This window comes from Carcharodon carcharias, chromosome 6, assembly GCF_017639515.1.
Source record: "Carcharodon carcharias isolate sCarCar2 chromosome 6, sCarCar2.pri, whole genome shotgun sequence".
Taxonomy (NCBI): Eukaryota; Metazoa; Chordata; class Chondrichthyes; order Lamniformes; family Lamnidae; genus Carcharodon; species Carcharodon carcharias.
The window spans coordinates 23,876,524-23,893,849 of record NC_054472.1 but is presented as its reverse complement, the minus strand read 5'-3'; the positions used below and the strand labels follow the sequence as shown (position 1 = coordinate 23,893,849).

At 40.8% G+C, this 17,326-nt stretch overlaps 1 protein-coding gene across 3 annotated transcripts in view; it reads left to right on the top strand.

Moving 5' to 3' along the window:
* The window catches only part of grhl2b (grainyhead-like transcription factor 2b), a 133,600-nt gene extending 131,415 nt beyond the window's left edge, over positions 1 to 2,185 (top strand). For all 3 annotated transcript variants that reach the window (XM_041190602.1, XM_041190603.1, XM_041190604.1), the window contains exons 15-16: positions 121 to 185; positions 986 to 2,185. In XM_041190602.1, the coding sequence (XP_041046536.1) occupies positions 121 to 185; positions 986 to 1,100 (180 nt within the window). In that variant the 3' untranslated portion in view covers positions 1,101 to 2,185. The remainder of the gene's footprint in view (positions 1 to 120; positions 186 to 985) is intronic.
* Positions 2,186 to 17,326: the final 15,141 nt, after the last annotated feature.

Sequence of the window (17,326 nt, the reverse complement as noted above, 5' to 3'; positions counted from 1 at the left end):
GCCAAAGAATTCCTGTATATTTGGCTTTTGAAGGCATTAATTTTTGAGCTGAGCAGATTGACCCAAAGAATTCATTGACAAGGAATGCTAATAACACCTCCTTTCTCTTTGCGATGATAGTTGTCCGACAAGTATGGATTTCCAGCAGAAAAGATTGGAAAGATTTACAAGAAAAGTAAAAAAGGGTAAGGAATAGTAAGACTCTTAAATTTAAAATGGTGACTAGAAAAATGGGAGGGGTCTTGGGTGTCTTGATGATGAAAGCAAGATTTTAAACAAGCAGCCAACATTCTCGTACTCCGTCATGCTGTCCAGAATAAGTTACAGGTTTAAGAAACTACCGGCACTATTTATCAAGTAGAATTTCAGGGTGAACGTGCAGTGTATTATCTGTAATAAAGTCTGAGGGCTCATAGATAACAGCCATACATCCTCATCCATCACAAAGACAGGAAAATGGGATTATGTACGCTGAGTTCCCTTTCAATGAGCCTACAGAACACAATGGCAATATGAAAGATTGCTCTTTCAATTGCTGCCACAGTTTATTTTTAAATTGGATTTTGTGATCCTAGGGGATGTCATAGTGGGTTTAAGAATTGAGACAGATTTTTTTTCTCAAGTCATTGTACTGTTTATGTCCTGATGGAAGTGCTGTGCTACACTGAACTGGCCCAGCATCTTTACACTGAACTGGCCCAGCATCTTTATTGTAGTAGAAACTCTTCTAATGGTTTAGTTGATCCAACGTTTCGGAAGTATTTGACAATACTTGCAATGCCTCTTTAAATTTACAGAAAAAACTTCTGTAGGTCTTTCAAAAGCTGGATAATGTACAGAGCACTGTAAGGAAAAACAAATATTAATGATATTCTGCAAATAAATGCCTTGGCCCAGTGTGCAGAATAAGCATTAGATGAGTTAGAAATGGAAGCTTTAAAGAGGTTTTTTTTAAGATATTAACCTTTTTCTTTTGTTAAACTAGAATTTTGGTAAACATGGATGACAACATCATTGAACACTACTCCAACGAAGACACTTTCATTCTCAACATTGAAAACCTGGGTGAGAGCTTCAAAATCACGCTGACTGAAATTTAACAAGGGCTTGGAGTCACATGCAACAAAACGTCCTTCTTTGAAAGATGGATCACAATCTGACAATCCTACAGTTACAAACCTGACTGCTAGTTAACTATTAATGACTGATGAAAAGGAGTTTGCATCTATCAAGTGGACAATCTTTGTACATACTTCAGAAATCAATGAAGCGGAACTGGCATTTCTTCTTGCATTTTACTTCATAACGTATAAATATTGACAGTTTTTATAGTGCTAAATTATTGTCCCAAAGACTTTAGAATAAGCAAAATGGCATCGTTACTTGGAGGGCAATATTTTAGCTCTTAGTCAGATATTTGGTACGGACATCCGTTACAACTCTGCCTGGCATCCTCCTCTCTTTTATCCCCCATGCTGATTGCAGTCAGTTTTGTGTTTCAGTCCAGTTTATCCACACCAGATGTGTCCAGCAATACCTCAGAACGCACGATTGTGAAATGAAAAAAGTAAAGGACACTCCAATTGGAGAGCATTAAGACATGTTTCATTGCCTTTTAAGGTAATTATGAGAGCTTCTACATGTGATTGCATTTTAATCAAATGCATTTGTGATAAGATTGGCATACACTTAACACTCCAGCAGGCCACACAGGGTCATGTGTGTGTTTGCTTTGGTTCTCTATGTAGCACTGAGGACCAGAAACATCCATCTTTAGTAGAATTTGACACTAACTGAAATAGAAATAGCATATATAATTGTAAAAAATGTCTATAATGTGCAATATTAAATTTTACATAAGGCATGTTTACTGCCGTTATGTTTTGGGTTGAGGGTTTTCATGGTAGCTGTGTATTTTTATTTTTTAATATAAAACCTGTTTCCTTCTTGTCTATATATTAAGTTTGAAAAGCATCATGAGATTATACAAAATGACTGTATAAACTGCTATCCAGGGTATTTAAAGGATTTGGGAAACTTGAATGTTTTTACAAATTGAGAAAAAAGACTGTATACAAGGTAATATTTTTGGAAATGGGAGTCGGGATCTTTTCAGACTTTAAAAAGACAGTTGTATTTTATTTTTTGTACATTTTTTTTAAAGAGCAAAATAAACTTCAGAATGTATATGGATTTCAGTCATACCTTTTCTACATGGGGAGAGGCAATCGTAGCAGATGCCAGTTGTCTCCTCCCTTGATGTAGCTACATGCAGTCAGGATCAGAAATTCAAACATTAGCTAATTTTTCACTCCCTCTCAACCTTTCCCCTCCCCTCTATCACCACTCCTCCTTGTCTCCCACTCTGCCCTTGCCCCTTTCCCCATTCTGCCCTCCTTTTCCCTCTCTCCTCACCTCATCCCTCCATTTCCTCCCCATCCCCTTCTTCACCCTCCTCTTTAATGTTTTCTTTCCCCCTCCTTCCTTCCCCTTTCCTCCCCTACCTCCTCTCCTCCCCCACTCCTCCAAGCACTTTCCTGTCACCCCACCTCCCCCTTTTCCGTCACTCTCTTTGATGTTTCTTTCACATTGGCCTTGGTTGCTTTTCTCCTAAGCTCTTTTCTTCTATCTCTCAGTATGTTGTTTTTCTCAGTGCCCCCTCTCTCTCACTGCTGTCTGATAGCTAACTTAATATTGCTACCCCTTCCCCTACTCAAAATTGCTATTAAAAAGGTAGCTTAAAATGACACCAATATGGTATGTTAATGTGAGGTGTCCAGCTAATTTATGAAGCACTGTGCTCTCCTGGTTTAGACATTTTGTGTGTAGCTATGATTTTCTAAGATAGTTATAGACAGATGAGCACCATCTTGATGATATGAATCTCTGCCCCTACTCCAACAAAAATAACCCTTCAGCCACCAAACAGATACAAAAAGCATGATTTTGTACAGGAGTGATGCCTGTAAATCAATTGACTCAAATATTTTCCTCTCACTATAACCTTAAAAATAATAAAAGCTTTGAGGTGCGATGCTCTGCAGGAAAAATTGTGTTTCTGTTTTGGCAGAAGGTAACTTTGGACATCATGGAATAGGAAACTAATATGACACGGTCAAGGTAAGAGAGTTAGGAAATGAGAATGGGCTGGCTGTGGTGGAATCTCAGTTATACTTAGGTGGAGATTGTGAGGAGGACACCAGCCTGAGGAAGGATGACGAGGGAGAAGACGAAACATGAAAGAAGACCATCAAGAGAGTGGATGGGTAAATAAGGTAGCTGTAGTTTCAATTCTTTAAGGGGATGTGAAGCAAAGTTTAGATTTTTTTGAACAAATGTAAGTAAAAATATTCAGTTGTCTGGTAGCAGATACTGGAATGTTTGCTTATTGTTGAAATATCTGTTTCCAACATGATCTCTTAAGAACCAAAAACATCTCTATTAGAACCTTGAACAGAAGACAAACCCATCCTGCTTCTGTGGTAACCCAAATGTTTCAGGGTCCTAGAGGAAGAAGGTAATCATTCTCCTCCATCAGCTTTCCATTGTTTACAAACTACTCTTCCTTCAGGTCCCTGTATCGCTCTCAATAAATGCCTTTGTCCACATGGGTTGCTTAATTGAACAGTAATAGTTCATATAGTTGACCAATTTTCTGCCTTGGAATAAGCTTTGGCCTTTGCTTTTTGCCTCCTGCTTTCGTCCCCTTACTGGCTAGTCAGATTCTATTCTCTAATTTTCCTCCTGCCTTTCACATTACTCTTCATCCAAAGCTTCTATATTATTATCCCCAAATGTAATAAAATAAGCAATTTTCTGACAATTTCTTTCCTATTAGCAGCCCATATGCAACTCTTGCATATTACAACTTTAATATCCTTTCTTTTGAGTGTAGGGAATTCAGACATGATAAATAAGTTGACAACAAGACTGACAAGTTGTAGCAAAGTGAGAAGATGTATTAAGTATATGACTTAGTAAACTAGGCAATAATTAATACAGCTTAACAGGTTATACTTCCCGTTCCGGCCATGGACAACAGAGCATTCAAAAACCTGGAATGAATTTATCTCATGGACTTCTTAAGCTCTTGTAGTCTCGTTGGACTCCTGTGCCCTGTTCAGGTTTCTCGCAGTTCTCGGTTCCTGAGTAGAGGTGGTTTCTCCTTCCTGGATCTGTTTTCTCTCTGCCACAATGAACATGGTTTTGACCTACTTTCTTTTATCCTAGACATTTAATTAGTCCCCCCCTTTACAAAAGCCAATTGACCAGTTATCAGGACGCATAATTTATTTTTGATTGGTCTCTAGGATCTGGCGTTAACTCCTAATCTATAACGTTCCTAAATGAGAAAGTTCTCACACTTCCAGACATCTTATCAATTTGTACTGATTTTGGATAGTTTAGCACAATTTCATGTAATTACGAGCGAGTATGTAGGCTAAGGTTACAAAGGTTCACTTAGAGTCTTAAATTATGGCATTTGAAGTTATACAAACATGTTAAAGTTGCAGAATTTGAATACATGGTTTGTTTCTTCTACAATGTGTGATTTCTAAACTATGATCTTCTCACAAGAGGGAGGAAGATTCATTCCAGACTTAAAAACCTGTTGCCTCCAATGGGTACTTCAGTATGTATTTTCTTTTATTACTTCTTCACCTGAGTCCAGAAAATAGCTCAAGGTCGGAATAATGATGAGGCAGACTTACCGCAGGTATGCGGTGCTGTCATTTCAAAGCAGCAAATTGAATTCATTGTTTCTGCTGTTGCAAAGGTTGTGACTTTGAGATTATTTCAACTGATTTAGGGTCTCCTATTTGATGTCACTGTATTAGCTTAAAAAAGCACGATACTTTGTGTGGCTGAAGGAGAATCCTTTTGGAATTTAAATATTCAACATGTTTTATTATGTTCACATGCAAAACATTTATTTTAATTAGATAAATTCATCCCATGTTTAGGGAATAGACATGCCTCTTCCATTCACTGTGGTACATCCGATTAATTTGTGATAGTTACAGTCAGCTGCTTGGTTCAGGCATAATGGATTTCAGAATAAGCAAGTACAATTGACAGGAGCTGTTAGATCATTTGAGGGATTTCCTCAAAGCATCCCTGAAGAGGGCAAATGTATCCGTCAACCCATGGGAGATGCTGGGTTGTGACCAACCAAAATAAAGAAGGCTCATTCAGGAATGTACCAAACACATTGAGAGACTTCATCGGGAACGTGCAGAGGTGAAGTTGAGGCATTGGAGGGAGCAACAAACCCCCAAAAAAGCCATCTACTCAACCCTTCAAGCATCACCTGCCACACATGTGGCAGAGTCTGCAGATGGTACAATAGACTTATCAGCCATCTCAGGACCCATCACAAGTCACCCTTGATGCCAAAGGATTGTCTAAGAAGGAGGAAGAAATATAAGTGTATCCAATGTTTTTACTCACTACAGACTTGAGGAACAATATCATGCTGACTTTTTGTTTTATTTGGAGGTCGACATCGTTAGCTATGCCAGCATTTGTTGCCCATCCCTAGTTGCCCTTGAGAAGGTGGTGGTGAGCTGCCTTCTTGAACCCCTGCAATCCATGTGGTGTAGGTACACCCACAGTGCTGTTAGGAAAGGGGGTCCAGGATTCTGACCCAGCAAATGTGAAGAAATGGCAGATAGTTCCAAGTCAGGATGGTGAATGACCTGGATGGGAACTTGCAGGTGGTGGTGTTCCCACGCATCTGCTCCTTCTGTCCTTCTAGGTGGTAGAGGTTGCGGGTTTGGAAGGTGCTGTCTAAAGAGCCTTGGTGAGTTGCTGCAGTGCATCTTTTAGATGGTACACACTGCTGCCACTGTGCGTCGGTGGTGGAGGGAGTGCATGTTGAAGGTGGTGGATGGGGTGTCAATCAAGTTAGCTGCTTTGTCCTGCTTGTTTTGGAGTGTTGTTAGAGCTGCACTCAGCCAGGCAAGTGGACAGTGTTCCATCACACACTCTGAAGAGTCATGCAGACTTGAAACATTAACCCTGTTTCTCTCTCCACAGATGCTGCAGACCTGCTGAATTTGTCCAGCATTTTCTATTTTTATTCCATCACATTCCTAACTTGTGCCTTGTAGATGGTGGACAGACTTTGGGGAGTGGGGAGGTGAGTTACTCCCCACAGAACTCTCAGCCTCTGACCTGCTCTTGTAGTCACAGTATTGAAATGGCTAGTCCAGTTCTGTTTCTGGTTAACGGTAACCCCTCAGGATGTTGATAATGGGGGAATTTAGTGATGGTAATGCCATTGAATGTCAAGCAAAGATGGTTAGATTCTCTCCTGTTGGAGATGGTCATTGTCTGACACTTGTGTGGCATAAATGTTACTTACAATTTATCCAAGCCTGAATGTGGTCCAGGTCTTGCTGTGTTTGGACAGGGACTACTTCAGTATCTGAGGAGTCGCAAATGGTGCTGAACATTGTGCAATCATCTGCGAACATCCTCACTTCTGACCTTATGATGGAAGGGAGATCTTTAATGAAGCAGCTGAAGGTGATTGGGCCTAGGATGCTTCCCTGAGGAACTTTGTGCTAGGTATAACTCCAACTAGAGGAGAGTTTTCCCTCTGCTTCTCAGTGACTTCAGTTTTGCTAGGGCTCCTTGATGTCACGGGTTGTCAGTCTCACCTCTCCTCTTGAGTTCAGCTTTTTTGTCCGTAGCGTATAGAGGTCTACAGCACAGAAAAAGGCCCTTCGGCCCATCATGTCTGCGCTGGTCAAACAAGTACCTAACTATTCTAATCCCATTTTCCAGCACTAGGCCCATAGCCTTGTATGCCATGGCATTGCAAGTGCACATCCAAATGCTTGTTAAATGTTATGAGGATTTCTGCCTCCACCACCTTTCAGGCAGTGAGTTCCAGATTTCCACCACCCTCTGAGTGAAAAAATTCTTCCTCACATCACCTCTAAACCTACTGCCCCTTACCTTAAATCTATGCCCCCTGGTTATTGATCCCTCCACCAAGGGGAAAAGTTCCTTCCTGTCTACCCTATCTATGCCCCTCAGTTTTATACACCTCAATCATGTCCCCCTCAATCTCCTCTGCTCCAGGGAAAATATCCCCAGTCTATCCAATCTCTCCTCATAACTAAAACTCTCCAGCCCAGACAACATCCTGGTAAATCTCCTCTGCACTCTCTCTAGTGCAATCACATCTTTCCTATAATGCGGATTGCAGAACTGCACGCAATACTCTAGCTGTGGCCTAACCAGTGTTTTATACAGTTCCAGCATAACCTCCCTGCTATTATATTCTATGCCTCGGCTAATAAAGGCAAGTATCCCATATGCCTTCTTAATCGCCTTATCTACCCTTCAACAGGTCATGAGGACTCGAAACATCAACTCTTTTCTTCTCCGCCGATGCTGCCAGACCTCCTGAGTTTTTCCAGGTAATTTGTTTTTGTTTTGGATTTCCAGCATCCGCAGTTTTTTTGTTTTTATCCTTACTCATGGCGATAGGTTGCCCCCAATTCCACACGTTCTCATTTGCATTAACAATCTCTAATGTGGAACCTTACTGAATGCCTTCTGAATCAGTGGTTCTCCAGCTGGGGTCAGCAGACACCTGGGAGCCCAGAACTTCCCAGGGGGTCCATAAAATAACGTGAAAAGCAAGGTAGGAGGAGAGTGAAGCCCCCCCCCCCCCCCCACCCCCAACTGATGCTGCAGTAACCTGGCTATCTCAACTAGGAGAAGTGTGCAAAGATAGGCACACTCTGCAATAAGAAACATGCACATCCATCTTACTAATATCTGTAAGTAAATATCTGATTCTTAAAAGAATTATTAAAACACTCTGCACTTTCATATTATGAGTATTATAAGTAGATGGGGGCCCCAATATTACTAATCTATTTGCAAACCAATAAAATTTCAGAACTATCATTCTAGGCATCCTTATAAATAATACCATTGACACTCCCTTAGCTACCATGTTAATCACCTCCTCAGAAATGTAGCTAGGTACATTAGACATAACTTAGTCTTTACAGATCCATGCTGGCTCACCCTCTGGTCAATTCATATTTGTACAAGTGCTCAGTCATTCTGTCCCTAATAATAGATTCTAGCAACTTCCACAAAACAGACATTAATGAATAGACCTATTATTTCCCAGCATATCTTTACTAACATTCTTAGATAATGGAGTGACATTCACCATTTTCCCAAGGGGCAATCCCTGAATCCAGAGCATTTTGATCCAGAAAATCACGGCTAAAGCACCTATGTTTTCCGCACCTACTTCTATTAATAACCTGGGGTGACACCCACTGGGGCCTGAAGATTTGTCTGTTTTTTATCGCTTTAGTTTCTTCCTCACCATTTTAAAAAATAAAACTTATACTGAATCTAATTAATTCCTTCCTTTGACTTATGATTTGTTTTTCTTGTGTATCGCTGATATGTTCTCATCCTTAACTCTGAAGACCAATACAATTACAATATCAGGTCAGGCAACATCTAGAGAGAAAAACAATGTGCTGATGAAAGGTCACAGACCTGAAATGTTGAGCCAAATTTTCATGGAGTTGAGAAAATGCCATGTACCTTTAAACAAGGCATGTGGGAGCTGGATGCAGAAGTCCCACCCGAGGAGAACCTTCTAACCAGTCCACTTCAGCACTCAGCCACCCCACCCCCATGTCCTCTTAGCTTCTGAGGTGGGGGTCCAACTTTATACCGCACTCCACTCCCCTGGAGCAATAAGCTCGTGTCACGTTTTAACAGAGGTGTGTCCAGTGATTCGGAAAAATGCAGCCTGTTAACTCCTGTTTCTCACTCCACAGGTGCTGCCTGACCTGCTGTGCAGCTCCAGCATTTTCTGTTTTTATTTCAGACTTCCAGCATCTGCGGCATTACATTTTTGTTTCCATTACAATATCACCTGTGACTGCCTTTAGGGGGCCTACTTACTGGAGTCACCCTCTTTCTCTCAAACACTTGTAGAAATCTTTGGTGGTGTCTCAGAAGTTTTTCCTTGTATTCCCTTTTTGCAGTTCTTACTAATTTGCATCCCTTTGCTGTGTGTTAAATCTTTCTCACTCTGTGGGATTTCTACTGTTCTTTTCATTTTTGGATGAATCTGGGTTAAATCAGGTGCTATTCAGTGTCCAGTGAGGTGCTGGTTTCTCATTTCTTTGAGTGAATTATTGAACCTGGTATGTTCAGCACCTTGCCCGTTTATGTTGTGCACACTATCAGTTCAACACAGAATCACACTGAGTGCCACACATGTTTTCTCCCCAACATTTTAATCAAATGGAACTTTTTTTCATTTATAAATGCTTATTTTCGTAAAGAGGATCTGTTTTCATCACATTTGGCAACATCAAAAATAGAAAGTTAACTGCAAAATACACAAAAAATGACATTTAATTAAAAGTAAGTCTTAAAAAAAATCAATAATCACAGCTTAAAACATACTCAGCCCTATAAAGTATTAAAGCGTCTTATACCCATCTGCTAAACATGGTGCAGTTAGTGTCAACGAGCTTTGTAGCTGTTCTCCTTACAAAATCCACAAGGTAACAATCAGACTAATGCGGCATAAGCATGCTACGTCCACACAATGGCAATGCACCATGTATCACTGTATGGGAAACCATATGTACTTGATTGTACAAACAAAAAAAAACCAAAAAGGGAAGCATCACAATGTGCCAAAAACATGCCAATCATAGTAAAATAATCTTTTTGTCTTGTAAAGCTAAAATATGGTTACCTCCAATCTTGCACTTCACACAATTTATTCTAAAACCTGAATAAACTGTCTGTACACAACAAAGAACTAAGGGTGTATCCTATGACAGGAGCCAGTCAGTGTGAACTACACATAATGCATTCCTCCCTACAGATGCGCGTTAGTAACACTGCTGAAATATTTAGCATCATATCGCCTCTGTACATCGTGCACATTATATTAATGTTGAACTGAAAATATTTTAAGTTCCTGTAAGGTACTGTATAAGAATGCATTGAACCATCAATGTGTAGTTTCAATTAAAAAAAACACTTTAATTTGGACACCATTGCAGCCAGATTTTGGAGCAAGACAAATGTTTCCACTGAGGCGTTTGATTTTTTTTTCTTAAATATGAATGTGACCGGATAGGAATATTTGTAGCTCAGTTCTCACAGATCTGTTTTGCAAGGGGAAGGACGGTTATTAACGCTTCCATTACTTTTGATTACTCCCCATTCCATAGCCACTTCTCTTGATACAGCCGTAAGTATACTGTACAGTTCTGGAATCTTTATAATCAGCAATGACTTACTTTGCTATACCAACTGAAGAGCAGTGGCAAGAGTGAAATTTGGTGATTTGTACTTGGGTGCTTGGTACCTGCTCGATAAAACATTGTCAGTGTGATTTCCTGAAAGACAGTAGTCAGCATGGTTCATCATTGTAAGATCTTAAAGAAACGAGAGTTGTTTCAGTAATCACCACCACAGTGCTTCACTTCAGTGGAAGTTATTCAGTAAACCTTCTCAGGTAACAGGTATACCATTACTTTATTGAACATTTAGTTTTCGCTCAATGTTTAAAGTAAGATAAAAACACTAGCTGCAACCTTAGATTTCTCCTCAGATAATGCTGTAGTTGGCTTGGCTATAACTCGCCATTTGACATGTTCCCAGTCATAACTCTCTTACTATGGGAAAATACGATGGAAAGGAAGACAGAATCACAGTGGGTATTCTTGGCCGCTCTCTACTCTGAGAGTGAGCTCGGTTCCAGCCAGCCCTCTCAGCAGGGAATGATGTGCAGCAAAAAGGAACGCTGGGGAGGATTTAGTTATAAAGGGAAAAGGATATTGTATGAACTGAAGCACTTTGACCGATGCACACATATATGAATGTGCTGAGATCCAGAACTGGGAATAAAAATAAATGAAAGTCACTGGGTAACTTAGCAGGGGTTGCATCTTATATTGGCTACTAACACAATTTATACAATAAATGTAATGAAAAACATACAAACATATGAATTAGGATCAGAAGGCCATTCGACCCATCGAGCCTGCTCTGCCATTTGTTAAGATCATGGCTGATCTTATTGTGGCTTCTACTTTCCTGTCTACCCTCTATACCCTTTGACTCCCTTGTCAATCAAGAATCTAACTCAGCCTTAAAAATGTTTAATGACCCAGCCTCCACAGCTCTCTGGGGAAGAGAATTCCAAATACTAACAAACCTCTGAGAGAAAAAAACTTCTTCTCATCTCCATCTTAAATGGGAGACCCCTTATTTTTAAACTGTGTCTCCTAGTTCTACTCTCCTCAATAAGGGGAAACATCCTTTGAGCATCCACATTTATAAGATCCCATGGGGCTTTGACAATTTCAGTAAGGTCACCTCTCATTCTTCCAAACTCCCAATGGATACAGGCCAAACCTGTCTAACCTTTCATCCCAGGAATCAGCTAAGTGAACCTTCTCTGAACTGCTTCTGATGCAGTTATATCATTTCTTAACTAAAGCCCAAACTGTACACATTACTCCAGATGCGGTCTCACCAACGCCCTGTACAACTGTAGCAAAACATCCCTACTTTCATATTCCATCCCCCTTGCAATAAATGCCAACGTTCCATTTGCCTTTCATAATCACGCTGTGCCTGCATCCTAACTTTTTGTGATTCATGTACCAGGACACTCTGATCCCTCTGTACTGCAGAGTTTTGCAGTCTCTCTCTCCATTTAAATAATACACTATTATTCTATTCTTCCTGTCAAAGTTGACAACTTTACATTGCCCCACATTATACTCCATCTGCCAAATTTGGGCCCACTCGTTTAACCTACCTATATCCCTTTGCATAGTCCTTAGTTCCACTTCACAACTCACTCTCCCACCTATCTTTGTTTCATCAGTAAATTTAGCTACGATACATTAGGTCCCCCCATTCAAGTCATTGACATAGATTGTAAATAGCTGAGGCCCCAGCACTGATACCAGTGGCACTCCACTGGTTATATCTTGCCAACTCAAAAAATGACCCATTTATTCCTACTCTCTACTCCCTGGTCAGCATTTATTGCCCATTCCCAAATGCCCTTGGACTGGACAGTTAAGAGTTAACCACTTTGCTGGGAGTCTGAAATGACATGTTGGCCAGACTGGGTAAGTACAGCAGATTTCTTTCCCTAAAGGATCTAAGTATAAGGATACAGGGGTGAGTCCTGAGAGGCAGGGTGTTCTGCTGGGTGACTGATGAGGGTGTTGTGGGTCTGAAGTGTTACTTGCAGATGCATTCACACACCTTGACTACCTGAATGAACCATTTTGGTGCTGCTGCCATGCCCTGGATATGACATTCTGCACAAAAACTAATCCTTGGCTCCTGCTCCCACTTCCTTCTGAGGTTCATTCACGAAGGCTTCATATCCCCTAAAGGAAACATGGCTTCCTTCCTGGCCTCCACTTGTCTGACCAATGCCACCCGAGTGGTGTCATTGAAGCTGGTAATGGTGTGACATATCTCCCATCACTGTGGGTTCCAATTTGATTACCCAGCAGGCTGCAGTGCATTGTTGCAACTTCTATTTTACTGGGGCTGTGTTTTTTTAGAATGGAAAGCTGCCTGGGACATGTGGTTAGTTCTGAATGCTGATTGGTTCCATGCAATGCTACAGAAAAGATTGCAGCATGGGAGCTTGTGGTCATACTACAATCATGGTAATGAAGTGGGTACGCTAATTTTAGGGGGGGGGGGGTGGGGTGGGGGAAAGGGGGTGTGGGGTGGGGGAGGGAGGGAAGGGGGATGGTGGCATAGTGGTAATGTCACTGAACCAGTAATACAGAGGCCAAGGCTGATGCTCTGGGGACAAGCGTTCAAATCTCACCATGGCAGCTGGTGGAATTTAAATCCAATTAATAAATCTGGAATTGAAAACTAGTCTCAGTAATGGTGATCATGCCAACCATCATGGATTGTCATAAAAACCTAACTGGTTCCCAAATGCCCTTTAGGGAAGGTAATCTGCCATCCTTACCTGGTCTGGCCTGTATGTGACTCCAGACCCACAGCAATGTGGTTGACTCTTACTGCTCTCTGAAATGACCAGCATTTATTACCCATCCCTAATTGCCCTTGAGAAGGTGGTGGCTAGTCGCCTTCTTGAGTTGCTGCAGTCCACCCACAATGCCCTTAGGAAGGGAGTTCCAGTATTTTGACCCAGTGACAGTGAAGGAACAGTGATATAGTTCTAAGTACGGATGGTGAGTGACTTGCAGACAAACTTGCAGGTGGTGATCTTCCCATGCATCAACTGCCCTTGCCCTTCTAGGGGGTAGAGGTCGTGGGTTTGGAAGATGCTGTCGAAGGAGGCTTGAAAAGTGGCTGCAGTGCATCTTATAGATGGTGCACACTGCTGCCACTGTGTGGCAGTGGTGGAGGGAGTGTGTGCTTAAGGTGGATAGGGTGCATCTTATAGATGGTGCACACTGCTGCCACTGTGTGGCAGTGGTGGAGGGAGTGTGTGCTTAAGGTGGATAGGGTGCATCTTATAGATGATGCACACTGCTGCCACTGTGTGGCAGTGGTGGAGGGCGTGTGTGTTTAAGGTGGATAGGGTGCATCTTATAGATGGTGCACACTGCTGCCACTGTGTGGCAGTGGTGGAGGGAGTGCGTGTTTAAGGTGGTGGATAGGGTGCGGAACAAACGGGCTGCTTTATCCTGGTTGGTGTCGACCTCCTTGAGTTTTGTTGGATCAGCACTCATCCAGGCAAGTGTTCCATCATACTCCTGACTTGTGTCTTGTAGATGGAGGACAGGGGGCATCAGGAGGTGAGTTACTCACTGCAGAATTCCCAGCCACTGACTTGCTCTTGTACCCACAGTATTTATATACAGCGAAGCTTCAGTGATGACCTCAGGATGTTGATGGTGGTGTATTCAGTGATGGCAATGCCATTGAATGTCAGTGTAAGATAACTAGATTCTCTCCTCTTGAAGACAGTCATTGCCTGGAACTTGTGTGACAGTTGCCAGGGAGAAGGATAGACTTGGTACATTTTAAACCAAAGATTGGTGGATCAGGTTGTTTCCTAAATTATAAGCAGGAAACTATAAATGAACAGAGGGATTTAGGGATGTCTGTACAGATATCACTAAAAGCTAATGGGCAGGTATAAACATTAATAAAAACAATAAAAGAATGTTGATCTTTATGTCCAGGGGACTGTAATGCAAAGTGATAAATGTCATGTTAGAGTTATATAAAGCTCTGGTTTGAGCTCATTTCAAGTATAGCATTCAGTTCTGGTACTGGACTTCAGGAAGGATATATTGAACATTCCCAGGGAAGCAGCACAGATTCACCAGGATGGCACCAAGGCTAGAAAGGTTAAATTATGAGGACAGGTTGCATAAAACTAGACTTGTGTTCCCTTGAATATACTAGATTAAGGGACAAGCCAATTGAAGTGATCAGCCATGATCTAACAATGACAAAACAAGCTTGGTCCTGTTCCTATGTTTCTTATTGATTAGAAAACATCTCCTGAAAGAAAAGTGAGAAGAACTGAAGTAGTTTGGACAGCCATTCCACTATAAATCATTAAGACTGGTTAAATACCGCCGATGCCAGAAAACTGAAATAAAAAAGGAAACCATCTGTTCCACTCTGACGAGAAGGTCAACCTCTTACATTAAGTTTGTTTTTTGCTCAGTAGATGGCACTTGAACCTGCTCAGTATTTCCAGCACTTTCTGTTTTCACCTCTGTACAGCTGTTCAGATGGTTTCCCAATTCCGTCAACAAACATGTTGCGAACAAATTCCACATTAGAAAAATATCACGTCTAAAAAAGACCACCATGTTACTTCTATGTGACAACGTCGCAACATAAAACTTTCAGGAATTCACAGCTCAAAAGCACAAATCACCTCTCCCTTTAATTGTTGATTTTAAAAAAAAAAGTGTAATCCAAAATGATTTTATTAATCAGAAAACCAGCAGCAAGATTAAAAATAATTGGCTTGTAACTATTTCACTTTGCATCTTCAAGTGCCAATCTGTTTTGTCCCACAATACAATACTGTTGCACTGAACAACCACCCTCCCCATTTACAGTAGAGCTAAGAACTCATTTAGATAGGCAAATTAATCTATTGCATGAGGAAACAATGAAACAGTTTAAGTTAATCTCATTTTAACATCATCTTTGTGCATCAGCATGAATTTGTAAACGTAATCAAGCCCTACCCAATAATTATTAAATATGCAGTATGATGTTCAGCTTCAGTGACCAAATGCCTTGCAGGTCTAAAAGTGGCCGATTTGTCATCACTACTTTCCTTGAGGTGCAATCATTTCAGAAATAGATTTCACAAGCATGCAGTGTTTTGCCCTTTGATTTTCATTAAAAATCTATTTGTGGACTTATAGGAAGGTGCAAGCACATTATATTAAAATGAACTCTAAGGAGATGTTTGAAAAGATTGGATAACTTAATTGTCATCACACTAATTCACTACAAAACAGAGGAACTGATTCTTATCCTAAGGAGAGCAAATGATTGGAATTCTATACATGTAAGGCTTCAGATTATATTGTCAAACACACAAATGGAGACAATCAGCCAAATGACGTGAGTTAAAAGGGAACTCTTGTCTCTATTACGAACAGAAGAAAATAAACAGAGTTCAGGAGTATACTTGCAAACAAAATCCCAATAAACATCTTGCTTGTTTTAATGCCAAGATGTTGCAGCAAGTTGAGACAACATAGCTACACAGCACAAGCTGAACATGGGGAGGCCATTCTGCCCAGAATTTAATGAAGGGTGGAGAGACAGTAGAAACCACTTGTGAGTGAGAAATTGTAACATTTCAAGCATCATACCGTTCAAAACACACATCAAAGGATTTTGAATGCAGGTAAGCTACAGAAACCAATTACTTTTTAAATGACTAGTGTTTCTCTTTTGGTGTTGCATGTCAACATAGAGCATTGATCCGTAACGCAATTCAGTACTTAGAATCCTAATATAAATTTAACCAGGCATGGACCAATACAAAGAAGCTTATTGTTGGTAGTTTGGCCAATTACCTCTGATTACTCAGTAACTGAGATCTGTATAAATTAAGATATGATTTCATTGATAAACAGAGCTGGCAATTCCATTTAGACTGAGGGTATGTAACTCTCAACTTCAAGGTAAATAAATCCTGCAAAGCCTCCTTATCTACTGATCGAGTGACTAGGAAACTTGAGCATTAGTGGTTAGCTGGCTGATCAGAGAGATGACTGTGGCAGCAAAAGTTTTTTTCTGCATCCGATGACAGTACTTAACAGGGAAATTTTAAAACTATGCAGAGCACTCTCTACACTGACCCTTTGCCCATTTAATGCTTCTAAACTGTAACTTTGGAACTGTTTTCTCTGTTGCACCTGTGCATACCGTAGATCACAGCATATAAGCCGACCTCTGAAGCCTCTGAAAATCACTCCAAAAATGGGTGCTGACTTATATCCTAAGTACAAAATGTGAATTGCTGGTGTAGGTGATTGCCATTTTGAATGTGAAAAAAGACACTGGTAATTTGTATTAAATTAATGGCATGTTTTATTGAATGAATTCAATCTACAAACATCCATTTAATCACAACCAAAGCATTTTAAAACCATCAAATCCATTGTCTTTGGCATCCGATGCAGAGTTCAACAAATTTATTGAGTTACTTTGGCTATGGTAACATTGTAAGGATCCCACTCTGGATCAGATCTGACGCTTTCAATTTCACAATCAACCCTCCATAACAAATCACCTTCCTCTCTATCAATTGGATATCCTGCATTTTCTGAACCACCTGATGACTCTTGGTGCACTAATAGCATCCCAAGTTTTGATAATGAAACCACACAAAACATCAAGTGGCACAGCACACATTGTCTACTCCTTGTTAAGGTTTTTTTTTCTCTGTCAACCATCCACCTATTTCCATTCGGTGTAAACATGATCCTTGAATAGCTTGTTGAGGCACTCATCCAAAGGTTGAACTATAGATGTTAGACACCTGGCAGAACTGCAATGTGGTTGTTATTTCTTCGCAGGCGCCTCTTGATCTCATTGTTTATTTGGGATCAGAACATGTCCCACACTAATAAGCTGCATTCTTTACATAGGCCTACTCCACACATCATCAATCTATAATTTCATTCTCGTCCATTCACCTATTGTCATGGATGTGCACGAGAACTCCTACAGGAAACTTGGGACAGCTTTTTCCAGTTGGCGAGCTGGGGTGGGGCTTGCTTACCGATGCGTAAAGTAA